At 42.4% G+C, this 18,466-nt stretch overlaps 1 protein-coding gene across 1 annotated transcript in view; it reads left to right on the top strand.

Annotated features, from left to right (window-relative positions):
- Positions 1-326: 326 nt before the first annotated feature.
- FREM3 (FRAS1 related extracellular matrix 3) overlaps positions 327-18,466 on the top strand; it is an 82,044-nt gene continuing 63,904 nt past the window's right edge. Inside the window, exons 1-2 of the mRNA XM_063458469.1 lie at positions 327-5,496; positions 5,771-5,860. Of these exons, the coding sequence (XP_063314539.1) occupies positions 450-5,496; positions 5,771-5,860 (5,137 nt within the window). The 5' untranslated portion in view covers positions 327-449. The remainder of the gene's footprint in view (positions 5,497-5,770; positions 5,861-18,466) is intronic.

The raw sequence follows: 18,466 nt of genomic DNA, 5'->3' as shown, positions 1-18,466 counted from the left end.
ATTCTCTACTATCACACCCACCATCAAATGTATAATTATGCTGTCTGATCTAGCAGTGTGCACAACATGTGTAAGCTGTGCAGACAGGAATAAATCCATACTTTAGTTGAATGAGAGAAGGGAAGAGTTTATTGAGCCCGGGGAGGGTTATTGGTGATGGTGGGCTATGGGCTGGGAAAAGGGAGGGGAGGTCTCACAAATGCCAGTCAATCCCTCCCTCCCATTATACTCTTACCTGCAGCAGCCCATGTCCTGCCATTCACTCCTGGGGATCTCTGAGGAAGAGAAGCTCGTTCTGGAATCAGTGAGGACCAACCTTCGTTCTGGATCTGACGTTCTCTTTTAGAATCTTGGAGTCTGCATGTGGAACTTTATAACACTTACTCATTGGAGCCTGTAGAACCCCCAGCCTTAACGTATTGCAAGGGGGAGAGGACTGCGTCGCCAGGATGGGGGTAGCGAGGTGGGCACATCAGCAGCAGCATGGCTCTCACAGACGACCTGCAGTCTATATCTGTTTCACGCTGGGTATCCTTACCTTTCTCACACCAGCTGCAGCACAACTTGACCACCGTTTATCCAACCCGGACAATATCATAGTGGCCAATCGCGGAATTCGTGTGCCCTTTGGAAGATCTGTATTTCTGGACCCTGTACAGGATCTGATCATACAAGTACAACCCGGAGATACGTGTATTCTGAGTGTTCTAGGCAACGACCCCTTATCTCAGAGACCTGGATCACTCACCCCTAAAAGATTCCCTTGCGATTTTGGCCCCGGAGAGGTGAAATACACTCACATGGGCTCCCGTAGCCCCTCCAGCGACAGAGTGAGACTCCAGCTCAAGTATGACTCGCCCACCGACACTTTTATTGTGCCTTTCGTACTGGAAGTGGAGGTGATCTTCCAGCAGTTGGAAATTGTGACCCGAAACCTGCCATTGCTGGTGGAGAAGATCCATGGACTTAGTGTTCCCATTGACAAGAAGGTTCTGGGCTTCTCCTACGATCATGCAAGGGAGTCTTGTAGGATTACACCGCTCATTGGAACAGGGGGGCTACCAAGGTACGGTCAGTTACTCAGCTTACCTACTGACCAACAGCAGGGTACTGATTGCCAAACTTTCACCACCTCTGACATCCGTTATCAGCACACTGCTCCCCATAACTCCCCCAATAGAGACTATGTGCCCATGCTGGTGGAACTCACTGATGAAAGGGGATCCTTAAAACAAGAACACTTCCATGTCACCGTGAGGATCAAGGAAGGATCAGAAAACACCCCTCCACGCCCGAGCTTTGTGTCCATGATGATGATGGAAGTTGACCAGTTCGTCCTGACAGCCCTTACCTCTGAAATGTTGGCAGCAGAGGACTTGGAGTCTGATCCAGGGGACCTTATCTTCAACCTCACAAGTTCTTTAGACCCGGAGACATCTGGTTATCTGATCAGTACTGATGATCAAAATTTGGCCATTACTTCATTCTTTCAGAGTGACCTTACTGAGCTGAGAATTGCCTATCAGCCCCCAGCAAGCGAGTCCTGGCAAGAACGGATCCTGCAGCTGGAGATGCAGGTGATGGACACTGAAGGTGCCACTTCGGATCCATTCGCCTTCATGATTGTGGTGAAACCCATGAACACATTGGCCCCACTAGCTACACGGAACACCGGTCTCTGGCTTCTGGAGGGCCAGTCCCGCCCCCTGTCAGGGCCAGGTTCTGGTATGAACAATTTGGTTATCAGCGATGAGGACAACCTAGATGAGGTGAAACTGAGTGTGGTGGATGGTCTTAGACATGGTCAGTTGTTTTTGGCACAACAGGGCACCAGTAGCCACAGTGCTCCCAAGGGCTTTACCTTTACACCTCACGAACTACACTCTGGCTTAGTGATTTATCAGCATGATGGCAGTGATACCTACAGTGATAATATTATCCTTAGACTTGATGATGAAAGACATAGAGTAGAATTGCTATACCCCATTACTGTATCTCCAACAGATGATGAACCTCCAGTGCTAAATGCAAACACAGGTTTGACTTTGCCTGAAAAGAGTTTGGCTCTTATCTCCCCCTTCATGCTCAGTGCCACAGATATTGACTCCGAAGATTCAACCATCATGTTTGTGCTACAGGAGCCCAAAAGCAATATTGGGGAGATGGTGTTGAGGCAAGTAGAAGAACCAGAAGATGAAGAAGGGTGGATCTTCCTGCCTGAAGAAGGAGTGTATGAGAAGGTGGTGAGTGAGTGGAACCAAAGAGACATTCTGGATGGTAGACTTTTTTACAATCACATTGGACCTCATAGCCCTGAGACAGTTCTAGACAGGTTGCTGTTTGTGGTGCTGGATGACAATGATCCACCAAACCAGTCTGGTGTCCAAGTATTTACAGTGAGAGTGGAACCTGTAGATGATATTCCACCAGAAACCTACCAGGGGACCACACTGAACATGACTGTCAAGGAGTATGAAGTGACCCCATTCAAGAAGAAGCATCTCCGTTACACCGATCTGGACACAGATGACAGAGAATTAAAGTACACTTTGGTCAGCCATCCCAGAGATACAGACATTAATCACCATGTCCTTACTGGGCATATAGTGCTTAGTGATCACCCAGATGTCCAGGTGACAAATTTCACTCAAGCCCAGATCAACCACCACAAGATCTCCTACAGACCCCCAGAGAAGGAGCTTGGAATAGTCCCAAAAGTGTTGCAGTTCAACTATACAGTAGAGGATGCTTCAGGTAATTCAGTCCAAGGGACATTTACTATCTATTTACAGCCAGTTGATAACAAACCCCCTGTAATCACCAATAGTGGTTTTACTGTTCCAGAAAGGGGTTTATTCACCCTTAGCAAATCAGAACTGGATGCCACAGATCCAGATACAGACACAAGCAGCATTGTCTTCACTTTGTCTCAGGTGCCCCTGCATGGAGAACTGCAATATAATGGGGTAGCCATGGAGTTAGGAGAGTCATTTATCATGTTAGATATAGTACATGGTAGTGTTTCCTATCTTCACAGTGGAGATGAGTCCACCAGTGACTTCTGTTCCCTAGTGGTCAGTGATGGGGTACACGAAGTACCAATTACAATCAGAATTAATGTGAAGCCTGTGGATGATGAAGCTCCCACCTTGATGCTCCCAGGAGGTCTTTGGGGTTCCTCAATAGAGGTCCTAGAAAGGGGGGAAACTGAGATCACCAGCAATGTCCTTCAGGGTACTGATCCTGACACTGATGATCTTATGCTTACTTTCATCATAGAAGAACCTCCTAAGTTGGGGGACATATTGGTCAATGGTGTGCCATCTGAAAGATTCTCTCAGCAAGATATCCTGAACGGTGCAGTAGTCTATGTCCACACCTCTGGTGAGGTAGGTCAGCAAAAGTTGCATGATAACTTCAATTTATCAATTTCTGACCTTTCTAATGAGTGGGTAAATGGAGGCAACAAGGTTAAGGGTGTGAGAGTACAAGTCACCATACTCCCCGTGGACAGCGAAGCACCTGTGATGAAGTTAGAAGAACAATTTTCTGTTCTTGAAGGCGGGAAAAACATCATAACTTCTGAATACCTTCAAGGAGAAGATGAGGATACACCCAAAGATGACATTTTGTGCACAATTATTGTCCAGCCAACTTCAGGTTATGTGGAAAATATCTCTCCAGCTCCAGGTTCTGAAAAGTCCAGATCTGGAACCCCAATCAGTGCCTTTTCAATACGAGATATCCATCTGGGTCATATTTACTATGTGCAGAGCATTCATCTTGGAGTGGAACCATTAGAAGACAGATTTACTTTCAGCTGTTCAGATGGAATCAATTTCTCTGAGAGACTCTTTTTTCCCATTGTTATCATCCCGACCAATGATGAGAAACCAGAAATATTCACCCGGGAGTTTATAGTCATGGAAGGCATGAGCCTGGTGATTGATACCCCTATTCTCAATGCTGGTGATGCAGACCAGCCACCAGATGATCTTCTCTTCATCATTACAAAGCCACCAAAGCATGGTAGAGTACTACAACAGCAAGCATCTGGTATATTCCCAATTTTGAACTTTACCTTGGAAGAGATTAAAGAGAACTCTAACATTGTCTATGAGCATGATGACTCTGAAACCAAGGAGGATAGTTTTGAAATTCTCCTGACTGATGGAGAACACAAGCTGGAAAAAAATGTTCTCATTATGATAATTCCTGTAGATGATGAGACCCCAAGAATGGCTATTAACGATGGTCTGGAGGTGGAAATTGGAGAATCAAAGTTAATCACTAATAAAGTCCTAAAAGCCACAGATTTAGATTCAGATGACAAGACATTGACTTATATAATTCGATATGGCCCTGGCCAAGGAATTTTGCAGCGTCTGAGCAAAGATAGGGCTCATTTAGGTAACATCACTCTGGGTATGAATTTCACACAAGATGATATTGATAATGGATTCATTCAATATACCCACACCGGGCAAGAAGGCATCCGTGACCTTATTAAGTTTGACATTACTGATGGGACAAACCCATACATTGACAGATATTTCTACATAAATATTGGCAGCATTGACATTGTTTTCCCAGATGTCATCAACAAAGGAGTCACATTAAAAGAAGGAGGGAGGGTGACACTAACTACAGACCTTCTCAGCACAAGTGACATCAACAGTCCAGATGAAAACCTGAGGTTCAGTATTACAAGGGCTCCCAGTCGTGGTCATCTGGAGAGCACAGATGGGCCAGGAGTTCCCATCACATCTTTTACTCAACTCCAGCTGGCAGGAAACAAGATATACTATATACATACTTCAGAAGATGAGATGAAGATGGATAGCTTTGAATTTGAGGCTACTGATGGCTATAACCCAGTTTTCCGGACATTTAGGATCTCAATTACAGATGTGGACAACAAGAAGCCAGTCCTTACAATTCATGACCTAGTGGCCAGTGAAGGAGAAAATAAGCTCATCACCCCATTTGAGCTGACTGTAGAAGATAGGGACACACCTGACAACCTGCTTCGGTTTACTATCACCCAAGTGCCCATTCACGGCAGAATCATGTTTAATAGCAGCAAGCAAGTGAACACTTTCACTAAACAAGACTTAAACGAGAATCTAATTAGTTACAGACATGATGGGAGTGATTCTCATGAAGATAGTTTTTCCTTCACTGTCACTGATGGTACACACACAGAGTTTTATATAGTGCCCCATACCTTTGAAACCAGGAAACCTCAACTAATGAAGATTCAGATAAATTCAGTTGACAATGGAGTACCCCAAATTATTGTCAACAAGGGAGCACCAACTTTAAAAAGCCTCCCCTCTGGACACTTGGGATTCATGATCACCAGTAAATCTCTGAAGGCAGAAGATAGAGACAGTCCACACAAGCAACTCAAATACAGAGTTATTGATGGTCCAAAACATGGCTTTATCATGAACATGGCTCAAGGCAACGACTCTATCAGGACATTCACTCAGGGTAAGTGTGTGTTATTGACATCCGATATTATTTTTAACCCATCTCTTTTTCTCACTTATAGCTCTCTTCCTTGCTCTCTACTCCCCTCCCTTTTCTATAACCTTTATGACCGTTCCTCTCTTTCTATGCCCCACCAGTCATTTATATTCAGTTCCTTGAAAATTCTTCACATTTGTATGTATTAACAGCTAAAGTTATAAGTAATAGCTGCACAAGTGGAATATCTTTGAAACACATATATTAAATCTTAAAATCTTTATTTTGTATTTATTAGGTGATATTGATGATTTGAAGATCTGCTATGTTCTAAAAGACGGTGACAATGTCACGAGTGATATATTTCATTTCTCAATAGAAGACATTGGTAAGTGTATATTTTAACATGATTTGCAAAACAGAAGCTAATTATATAACACAGTCTTTAGTTTTATTTTTTATTTATTTTTATTTATATCCTTAGTATTAATATCTGTTGGAGCATTTCCATAATGCATCAATGCATGAAACATTTTGTACCACTTATATTTTCAGATCACATTGCTACAGACATTGGGGTTTGTTCACTAAATTGAGAGTTGTGAATAATTGACACAGTAATTGTAAATTGAGGTCAAAAATATTCTGCTCAACTGTTTGTTCAGTTGGGCTTCTTTTGCATAAAAGTTGTAATTTCTTGATCAGTTTTAACAATTTACAGTTTGGTGAATACGCTTCATTGTCCAATATTTTCCGGTCAAATTGTAATTTATGCTAAAATTATGCATGCTGTTTCCATCAGGAATGTAAATTGTAAGAAAGGAATGAACCATTATTCTATAGCAAATAAACTGGTCTAATAACACAATTTCCACTGACATGTGTGGACAAGCACAAGGTTACAGAATCACCTGAACTGCTGAATGGAAGCATGCTTCAATGGTAGCATGAGTAAAGATAGAGAAATACAAATGTTGTTTTGGGTTTTTTTTGGGGGGGGAGGGGGGCACATTCCCAGTTACTATTTTTAAAGGAACACTATATGGTCAGGAACACAAATGTATTCCTGACCCTATAATGTTAAAAACACAATCTAGTTCCCTGGCCCTCATAAATACAGTACAGTCTTTGTTTTATTCCAGTTTGCTGCTGCTTGCTCTGCCCTTCATCTGCCTGCTTGGCTGACACTATTACAAGTGTTGTTCAGAGCCAGCCACAATGCTTTCTCGTAGGAAAGCATTGGATTGACTGAGTCTATCAAGGGGCAGATCAGGGGCAGAGCCAGCACAAGCCAAACAGAGCCCTGGCCAATCAGCAGCTCCTCATAGAGATACATTGAATCAATGTATCTCTATGAGTAAAGTGCAGTGTCTCCATGCATAGGAAGCACCTATAGTAGCCATCTGAGGAGTGACCAGTGGAGGCAGGCCCGGACTGGCCATCGGGCACACCGGGCAAATGCCCGGTGGGCCGCGATGGCCGTGGGGCCGAGGCCGGCAGGGGAAGTCCCAGGATCTCCCCTGCCGGTCTATGCAGGGCCGGCACTATCCGAGCGCCGGCCCCGCTGTTTTCAATGATGGGCCGGTGGGGAGATCAAAGATCTCCCTCACCGGCCCACATACAGTATATTCCGGCCGCCGGCGGGGAGAGAGGGAGGGAGCCAGGAGAGGACCCGGCGGAGCTCTATCTTGCAGCTCCGCTGGGTTCCTCTCGCGAGATCCGAAGCGTTGCCATGGCAACGACTGGATCTCGCGAGAGTGAACTCTAGCCCGCAGGCTAGAGTTCACTCACCCACTGGACCACCAGGGATGGTGTCACCGTGCCGGTCCCCCCCTCCCAGGCTAAAAGGTAAGAAGGGAGGGGGGGACATAATGCCTACTTGTTTTTTGTTTTTATCTACCCCCCCAAACACACACATCACTCTCACACCCATCATCCACAGCACTCTCACACACAGCACTCTAACATGCACATCACACACAGCACTCTCACACCCATCATCCACAACACTCTAACATACACATCACACACAGCACTCTCACACCCATCATCCACAGCACTCTCACACACAGCACTCTAACATACACATCACACACAGCACTCTCACACCCATCATCCACAGCACTCTCACACACATCACTCTAACATACACATCACACACAGCACTCTCACACCCATCATCCACAGCACTCTCACACACAGCACTCTAACATACACATCACACACAGCACTCTTACACACAGCACTCTCACACACACAGCACTCTCACACACAGTACTCTAACATACACATCACATACAGCACTCCCACACACAGCACTCTCACACACAGCACTCTCTCACACACAGCACTCTCTCACACACAGCACTCTCACACACACAGCACTCTCACACACACAGCACTCTCACACACATCACACACAGCACCCACACACTCAAATCACCCACAGCACCCTCACACACATCACACAGCACCCTCACACAAATCAATCACACACAGCACCCTCACACTCAGCACCCTCACACACATCACACCTCACATACACATACTGCACCCCTCACATACACACAGAACCCCCCCGACACACTGCACCACACACATACACAATACTTCCAAGCATATTTTTATATATATATATGTATATATAATATTCACACACACACACTACAGCCTGTATGCACACTCTTGCCACATCCCCTATACACACATTCTCTACAGCCCCTAGCAGCATATGCATTACATTACACCACAAACACAACACGACTAAAACCGACCTTATAACACAATACCACACCACAATCAGCTCACTCTGCACACACACAATGGCAGGCTCCAAAAACATGCACAATACTCTTTCCTGGCATTTTTGTCTCCTGGTATCCATTTATAGAGACACCAGAGACAAGTTGCAAGGAAACACAGTGCAAGCATGTTATTAAATTTGCTTGCGCTGTGCAGAACAAATACAGGGCTTTTTTCTCATGCTAGAGCTCTTCAGCAGAGCTCTTCGCATGGTCTGCCCTGGAAGAGCATTGAACCAACATGCTCACTTTGAGAGGGGGCGTGTTTGTCATTAATGATGACAAAACACACTCTCTCTGCCCCGCCCCCTTCTTAGTGGGCCGCTGTGATAAAAAAATGCCCGGGCCGAATTTTTTTCCCAGTCCGGCCCTGAGTGGAGGTATCCCTAGGCTGTAATGTAAGCATCACATTTTCTCTGAAACAAACAGTGTTTACTGCAAAGTGCCTGCAGTGAATGATTATACTTACCAGAACTAATACAATAAGCTGTAGTTGTTCTGATGACTATATTGTCCCTTTGAAGAAACATTTTAGTATTAAAAATACAAAGATGTATTCCTAACACTAACGTGTTCCTCAGCCCCCGCTGCTCCCCTCCACATGTTGTAGAGGGTTTAATAACCCTTTAATCACTTACCCGATTCTAGTGCCAGGTCGGGGCACCTCCTCTGACATTATTTAATCGAGGGACCTAATGTGCATGCACTGTGAGTGCCACAATTGCATAAGGCCTTAATGCTTTCCTATGGGCAATTCTCTGATGCTGGATGTCCTCATGCTGTCTGGCATACAGCCACTAGAGGCAGTTGTATTACTGCAATATAAACATTGCAGTTTCTCAACAACTGTAATGTTTTACATTGCAGGACTAAGGGAGACAGGGACACTGCACCTAGACCACTTCAGTGAGATGAAGTGGTCTAGGTGCCTATAGTGTGCCTTAAAATGCTGTTTAATGAACTTACTCTGCTTTGTTACATTGTCAAACCTTATTTATACATGGGAAAATGTAAGTAACCTTTACCTTATCAGTGTAGGTGTAGTAAAACATCACAAAGCATGATGTAAACGTTGCATTACTAAAATGGTTACTTGCCAACCTGAATTTTATTAAATTAAATCTGAATGGCAGAAGTCATATTAATTTAACCAACTTATGAATATAGCCAAATTATTCCAAATCAGCTCATTTTAGCCTAATTAAGATTCAGGCCGTGATTTAAAAATTATGGATAAGCTCGTCAAGTGATTCAATATTTTGAAAAACATTTTAAAACTTTATCTAAAAATATTAAATAATTTGAAAATATTATCCAAAATATTAAATATTAAATGAAGGCCTTAATTTAGTTACCACCAAATTTAATGGATAACCAAAACTAAAAAACCTAAAGGCCCTCTCTTTTTTCTCCTACACTGTCAGGGTTATTTACTCGGATGCAGCTTAAGCAGAGTTTGCAAATATTAGGCAAAAATAGCTGAACTGTCAAAAATGTTTAAATTGGCTATTTTAACAGCTCAGCTCTTTTGGCTTAAAATAATGAAAATCTGGTCAATTCCTATCTAGTAAAAGACCCACGTGAGCATATGTAAACTGTCCCTCTCAACATCTGGTAATTGTGGTAAACACAGTTCACATGAGTGTTTTACTTTGGTTTTATTCAAAGATGTTACAATATATTGTAGAGGTTGTCATGAAATAAGTTTATGCGTGCCATCTTGCTACTTTATGCAAAACTGTTTTCAATAAATACTGATATAAGCAAAAGCCTATCCCTCCCAATGCCTGGTACTCTTGCCTGCAGTGCAGATAATGATAAAATTCATATCTTCCCATCAAAGCAGTCTAACTCCCGATGGCAGCAATAGGCTACAAACTCTGGGTTCTCGGTGCTCACAGTCTTTCAATGGCATTCAAGGTTAGACTGCCTTAGACGTAAAATGTGGACCACGTTATCTGAACGGTAAGCAAGGAGCTTGGTTAAGATGACTGTTACCCCGTGTTGTATTTAGTAGCAGCTAATATAATGAGAGGGTATGAAATTAAGGCCTGCCAGCGATGGCCACATAGCCCCAAAAAAGAATACTAGAGCACAAATCCTCTGGACCTCTTCTAAGCATTGAGGGACAGGCAAAAGGATGTTTACACAACCCGTGGGTGCTCCTACCTTATTAGAAAGGGAGGTTATGGACCGACCCTTCCCATACACTATTTTAGGATTGATGAGTTAATATAAATAATTTGTCAATCTCTGGCCAATACGATGCTAATATAACAGAGGGATGACCAATTCCTCTGGTATTTCTGTGTCACCTTTCATTATCTACCGTTCCACACAGTTTCCCAATTTCCTTGGCACCATTTGTCCACCAGCCACATATAAGTAAAGAGGCAAGAGAATGAGTGATCACCAGGGCCAGAATTTTCCCTGTGTTAGTGTATCTGTAGCTCCACATGTGTCTGTCTACCTTAAGCCCCTGTGTGGATTTCTCCCTCCAAGCCCCTCTGAGTGTCTTTTTCTCCCCCCAGACCCTTCTGTATATCTTTCTTCTCAAGCCCCTTTTGTGGGTTTCTCCCCTCCAAGCCCCTCTCTATGTAGCCTTCTTTCCACAGCCCCTTTTGAGTCTCTTTCTCCCCCCCCACAACTTCTCTGTGTGTCTTTCTCCCCCCGAAAGACACTTCTGTGTGTGCATTCTCCCCTCCAGCCCCTCTATGTGTCTCTTTCCCAAAAGCCCCTGTGTTTGTCTCTTTCCCTTGAGCCCATTTTGTTTGTGTCACTTCCATCCTCCCAGCCCTTTGTGGTCTCTTCCATTCCGCCCCTCCCTTTGTGGTCTCTCCCCCCCTCCTATGCCTACAGACATCGCTCCATGTAGCATGACTGGGAAAACTGTGGTAGAGATCGTATGTATCCTTTACTCGATTTGACAGGAAGCTGTTTGTTGCTCTCAGTGAGCACTTCCTGTCTGACCGGATAGATAAAAAATATCCTCCTCCACGGTCCGATCAGCAATGCTACATGAAGTGATTACTGATGCACTCGGTCCAATCCAATGCTTCTCACAGAAGCGTGGTTTCATATGAATGTAAACATTGCTGTATCTCAGAAATAGCAGAGAGTCTATGCACCAAAACCATTTCATCAAATTGAAGTTTTGGTGCTTTGAATGTCCCTTTAATTGAGACGTTTCATGGCTACTTCTCTATATGCAGTGCTGGATTTGCCACAAGGCCACTGAGGCCACAGCCTCAGGGCGACAAGCAGGACAGGAGCACATGGCAGGTGAGGAGAGCAAAGATCTCCCTCACTGGCCAGCCCATTCTCCTGCTGTGTGGCTGTGGTCGACAGAAAACATTTTCCCAGCCTGCCCCTGCAGGGCTGGAGCTTGAACAGAGACGCTATTGTTGCTCTTCCTCACCTGTATTGTATCAGAGTGCTTCCATGGTTTACTGCAGAAATGCTTTGATACATTCTCCTGACATCAGCCAGAAGGAAACATGCTGCTTCTCCCACTGGACCACTAGAGATCAGGGCACTTCAGTTTTTTTTTTTTTATATAAAAATATTTTTTTTCCCTAAATACAGCAGTAAGTCAATATACTCTAACAATAACCCATGTAACCCACTATAATCCATATTCCCCCCACTACAGCCCCAAACTGAACACAAAAAGCAGCCACCCACAGACACACTACCCCACTAGCAGCATTTCACAAACATGCAACACCACAAGCAGCCTCTACACATATACACCCACACCCGATGTCAATACTGTCATCAGTTATCATCCAATTACCCATCTAGTCACATTCACAATTTAATCATACTCCAAACCTGCTGTATAAATTCATCCAATTGCATCCAAATGCATCCAAGTTGCTGTTTAATAGATTAGTGTGTGCAGTCTTGGGGCAGGAGAGTAAATTAAAGGAGAGTAAATTCAGGCCTGTCTATATGTAGTATTAGTTTTTTTTGTGTCCCCCCCCCCCCCCCCCCCCCAGCAGGGCTCAGTTGCCCGCGAGGCAAACAAGGCATATGCCTTGTTAGCATCAGGGCGGGCGGCTAGCTGAGCTCCAGGTGGGCAGCAAGGGAGCGCTGATTTGTGAGCTCTCTCCGCTCATCATATTTCGACTCCAGGCATCACTCTGCGGTGCGCCTTGGAACTCAGCTAGCCGCCCAACTGCCTGCATGCCTGCCTTACTCCCTGCCCAAACAGCCCGGCCCCACTGGAACCCAGTTAACAAAAAAATCCACCAGCTCTCCCAAATGTTGGGAGACTGGGTGGATTTAAATTAAAATAAAATAATCTCTGTGTGTGTGTGTCTGGGTATGGCTGTCAGTGTGTGTGTGTGTGTGTGTGTGTGTGTATGTGTCTGTCTGTCTGTCAGTGAGTCTGTGTGTGTCTGTGAGTGTGTGTGTGTCAGTCAGTGAATGTGTGAGTGAATGTGTGTGTGTGTGTCTGTCAGTGTGTCTGTCTGTCAGTGAGTCCGTGGGCCCCCCTACCCACCATACAGCCCCCCTACCCACTTTACATTCCCCCTACCCACCTTACAGTCCCCCTACCCACCATACAGCCCCCTACCCACCATACAGAACCACTACCCACCTCACAGACCCCCAAACCACTCACAGTCCCCCTATCCACCATAAAGCCCCCCTACCCACCTCACAGAACCCAATCCACCTCACAGTCCCCCCTCCCCACTCACAGCCTCCCTACCCACCTTACAGAACCCCTACCCACCTTACAAAATCCCTACCTACCCACAGTCCCCCTACCCACCTTAGATAATCCCTACCAACCTCACAGCCCCCCCACCAACCTTACAGTTACCCTAACCCCCCCCCCCCCATGTGGACTTAGGGAAACTTAAATTTAGGGAGAGGAGTGGACATGTGGAGATGAGGGGATTTGAAGACTTACGGAAAGGAGGGGACTCTGCAGAGGAGGGGATATGTGGACTTAAGAAAGGGAGAGCACATTGGGATTTGGAGACAGAAGGTTGGCATAAGGACTTGGAAAGAAGAGGGAACATAAGAACAGGGCTGGCGCCTCCTATAGGCGACTTAGGCTGCTGCCTAGGGCGCACCGGCCCGGGGGGCGCCAGATTTAAGTGACCAGCAGGATGGAAGCGCACAGCGCTCCCTCCTGCCGGTCACTCAATGTAGTGTGGCTGGGCGGCTCGAACAATGGTATAGGAGCTTCTGTTTCCTGTACCCGGCCGCCAACGGACTGACATCAAGTGCTCACTCAGTGAGCTCTTCCCTTCAGTCCGCCGGCGGCCGGGTACATTAAACAGAAGTTCCTGTACTGTAGTATTGCGGTATTTTAAGGAGTGGCATGAGACAGGTCAATGTTTTTAATACTCCATCCCACTGATAAGGAGATGATGGAGTTAATGGATGAACACAGTAAAGGAGTTTAAGCATGCGTGGGATAGGCATAAGGCTATCCTAACTATAAGATAAGGCCAGAGACTAATGAAAGTATTTAGAAAACTGGGCAGACTAGATGGGCCGAATGGTTCTTATCTGCCGTCACATTCTATGTTTCTATGTTTCTATGAACAGCCACTGGTTGTCATTTTGTAGACATGCACCCACCGTGAAGGAATTTGCTCACACAATTGTTATATGGGGACTCCTATATTCTTTTTGTTACTTTATACCGTGGTGATTGTCTGGCATGATCTTGACAGCCAAAACATTCCTTAACTCTCGCACTGCTGAGTGTTTTTAACTATTTGCAGGCTGACTGATAGCATTGCCAGCATGCATATTGTCCAGATTTTAGTACATTTGCCTGCAAAAATGTAGATAAACTTATTTAGTAAGTTTAAATAAATCCGGTTGAACTTCAGTGAATAATCTTGTAGAAGAACATTAAATATCTATGTAGACATTATAGAATCTAACAGTGTGTATGTAACTATTCAAACTACTGCACTTGGGAGGGTTATTCACAAAACACAGAATTGAAGTAAACTAAAACCCAAACTGGTTAAAATAGCTAATTTTCCAAATCAATATGTTTTGCCACAATTTTACAGAGTTGGTGTTTAATTCACTACAATTTTGAGAGTAATGAATAAACTCTGATGTTTAATAAAACCATAGATATTGAACCATTAGTGAACTTTTTATCTACTGATCAATTACCTGCCCAAGACCATATTAAAATAAACTAAAATAAGAACTGATGATGATGATCACCAGCAGATTCCTAGAACCTTTCATTTAACCCCTTAAGGACACATGACGGAAATATTCCGTCAAGATTCCCTTTTATTCCAGAAGTTGTGTCATATTCTAAGATACAAATTAACATGTATTCATTCTGCAGCATTGTAAGAAGAACACATGATGTAGGTGGTTACACATGATAAAAGAGGGTTGCACATACCTCAATAACCATATTTGGTAGTCGTGACTACTGTACTACTGAAAAGATGATCTCTTGTGGCAATCAGGCAATCTGTAAATCTTTTACAAGTTTCAAATGGCCTGTGGCCGGAACGTTCTCGGACAGCAATTAAACTTGCTGAAGCCAATCCAGTAGGAAAGTAATTGTCAGGAAATGTGTACATTACAGTTTTTACACCATCTCCTTCAATGCGAAACGGTAACTGATACAGTAATACAGATTTGCTGCACAGATTAGGCTCTCGTTCCTTTTGTTCTTTTGCTTTCTTTTTAGGAGATATTGAATATTTGGCTAAATCTTTTGTATGGATTTAAATGATTGCCCATTCTCTCTCTCTCACTGTGTTGTTCTGTAGTATGCTAAATGGTTGTTCATATTTAGAAGATAAATTGTGCATTATTTAATGTGATGCTGTTAATAAATCAAGGCAAGGAGACTGACATAGAACATAGAGGGAGGGAAGGATAGCTGTGTATAGGATAAAATAAATGAAGAATATAGTGACTTGCCAAGAAATGCGGCGGGGAAACACATAGAAGGAGGGGATAAAGGAGAGAAGAAGAAAGAAAAACTGGCATGGAAGGAGAATATGGGATGAATAGAGGAAGGGGAAATAATTATTATTGTCCTAGAGAGAAAATAAGTAGTTGTCACACAGTAGTATTGAACTGACATTGGTCACTAACAAAATATTGGCTCCTTTCTGTCAGTCAAAGTTTATTATTTCGGTTATATAAATATATAATGAGTATGCATATCATTTTCAAACTCTAAGAAAGATGTCTCAGTTTATGACTGCCCTTCAGTGCTTGAAGCTCCTTTCCACCATACAATCCAATATTACCCAGGCAGCTGTTTAAATTATAAAGAGGGGAAAATGAGCAAAGTCCTATTTTCCTGTCTGGGAAGCAAATTCCAAAAGACATAGTGGATGTAAGTTGTGGTCAAATGCAGAGTGTGGCTGAGAGTGATAATAATCACACCATAGTACCCACAGCTTATCCTGTGTCTAAGAAGAGAGAAAGATCCATGGTGGTCAATCTGTATAATTGCTACCTACCTGTGCTCTAGAGATAGACTGAGAGTGTTGTGATCTGAAAGTGGAACAAAGTTCTAAAACTGCAGTAAGCACTAATGGAATATCCTGACGGATTCCATTGGTTTATATGTAATAGTCCCACATATAGAACGTTACACCAGTCTGCACCAAGAAGACAACACTTTAATAAATCACCCATCCCTCAAGCTATGTTGTAACCTGCACTAATGATACTCCCTTCAAAGGTACACTCCAAAAATCCTACCTAGTACCTTTTAAAACTAGTATAGCAATGGTGTAATGATCAGATTAATACAGCACCATAACAATGTTATTGTAATAATGTACATTTTAAACTTGCAAATTTGATGTCAAAACTACGGGGGCGAATCATAACCTATGTTTACCTAGTGTAGGAAGGAAACTATCCAGAACTTGTCTACTGCATCACTGATTGCTACTATGGATATTTCTAACTAGACATTTTAACCAAGACAATTCAGGGAGAAATGAAAAATTCATTGTTGGGCAGACTAGATGGGCCGAATGGTTCTTATCTGCCGTCACATTCTATGTTTCATGAAGCAGTTTCAGACATGAATTATTAGTATGTTTTTTTTAAGATATAAAGATAGATGTAAATTGAAAGAATTTATGGTAGTGAAAATGTTTACTTTATAACATTGAGTGTAGAAGTGTAATAGACACTCAGAAAACAAAGCATTCCAATACTTTTCTTTTCTCCCTATGATATCAAGGTAAACATTGTCACAGCACCTGGGGGCCTCACCTATTGTTTAGAGTTTGGAGAACCTTTGGCCCCATGACATTAGGTTTCAGCCTTGCCCTAGAGATCTTTTCTTTCCTTCATTCACAATGTTTGGAAGACTGATGTATTCCGTACTTCAGAAAAAAAGGTTAAAGATCATTGGCAAAATCCTTGTCAAAGATCAGACACATCCAGGAATGTTGTGTCTTTTAAACTCAGATACGTCATTAGTATTTAGCACTTTGCAGAAAGATAATGATCCACAAAGTGTTTTATTTATAGTTATTCTAAAAAAAAAACTAGTAGAATACTATTTCTATTTAATTATACTTAATAAGTCAAATTACGTTAATGACAACAGGAGAGAAAAGGGGATTAGGAACAAATTCTCAGGGGTGTAAAAAGAGACTTGTAGAGAACTGCACAGTTATAAATATATTTCCATTTGCTGAAATTGATTTTAAAAATCTAGTATTAAAAAAAGAATTACAAAACTAAAAAGCAATGGAATTATATGTGTTATCCCCTTAGGAACTCTTGCAATAAAGATCACATACCTTTCTTTTTTTTCAAGATTACTTTTTCTGTTGAAATACTTTAAAGGAATGAGAGTACCCAGAAACATAAATCCCCCTTTTCCCCAGAATACACAATGATGACAAGGTTTAGCATTGAGAAGACATGTCTGTAGCTGAACCCTTATCATTTCCACATCTTCTAAATTCCTATGCGAGGGCAGTATCAGGGTCTCTATCAACCAGAAAGGAGTAAGCAGAACACACATTTTCGCTCATCCATTGCACAGCAAGATACCAAATAAAGGGGTTCTACATTATAAACATCACAGTTCATTGTAGTGATTAAGGTACTGTAAGTCTATGGGTCATCCCCATTTTGGGGGGGTTCTCCCTAACATCCATAGACAGTTTTATCGATTCTCACAATGATGCAGAAGAAACAACATTTCCGCATTGTCAAGTGTACACCGATGTAAGCCCTATAGAACATTTTTTAAAAGAGTTCTTCTTTGATGCTGTTATTCATGAGGACTAGCAATCTGTGAAAAATAACATTTTGTGAAAAATGTGTTAGTCTGGTTACTGGACAAAAGTAGTTATGTAAGGAGATAAATTTTTGTTTGTTAATTAAACCCATAAGCTTTTTCTTTTGAGCTTCTAAATGAACTTATGTTCCTCTCGTTTACTTTCATCCCATTCTACTTTTGTTACGGAACCTCAAATTTCAAATTGTATAGAAGGTCTAGCTTAAGCAAGCACTTAGTAACACTCATACTAAATTACAAAAACCGAAAGAAAAGTTAATCTCTTTTAAATCTTAGTTTACTATGTTATCAAGAAAACTTTACTTGTTCAACTGTTTGAGTACTGTTTGAGTGCCAAATGACTGGTCAGGTAGAATTGCTAAAAAAAAAATAAAAAAAAACAAAAAAAAAAAACATGTTTGAGACTGATGCCATTGAAAAGGAGATATATAAATGTCTGGCCAGTAGGCTGCTACAAATGGCATTTATGGACTGTTAGACCTCAACATTTATAATTTTAACCAGACTTGTGACAGAGCTCTCAGACAAATTCACTAGAAAATGCATGGAGACTCTGCCTTGGTAAGTCCCAATACAACTTTACAAAATGTAGAATTGGCCTCAATTATTTAAAGTGTTTATTTAATTAATACAATGTTGTTAAGCATGATTTAAGGGCTTTTGCTATCCTAATTGAGATGTTAGGCTGATTTTTATTACTGATTATCTTTGCTTTTAATCTTCTACATTAGTATTGCTGCTATTCAATTACCAGCGATATCCAACCTGTAAAGTATTGATTTGCTTATTATATTTACATTAGATATAGGTGAGATATACTCCTGTCTGCAATGTTGATGTCTGTCTACCTGTTTGGAGTACAGTACAGAGAAACAGTAACTTTTCTCACCAATAAAAA

The sequence above is a fragment of the Pelobates fuscus genome, chromosome 6 (genome assembly GCF_036172605.1).
Source record: "Pelobates fuscus isolate aPelFus1 chromosome 6, aPelFus1.pri, whole genome shotgun sequence".
Classification (NCBI taxonomy): domain Eukaryota; kingdom Metazoa; phylum Chordata; class Amphibia; order Anura; family Pelobatidae; genus Pelobates; species Pelobates fuscus.
This window is presented reverse-complemented; position numbering and strand designations above follow the sequence as displayed.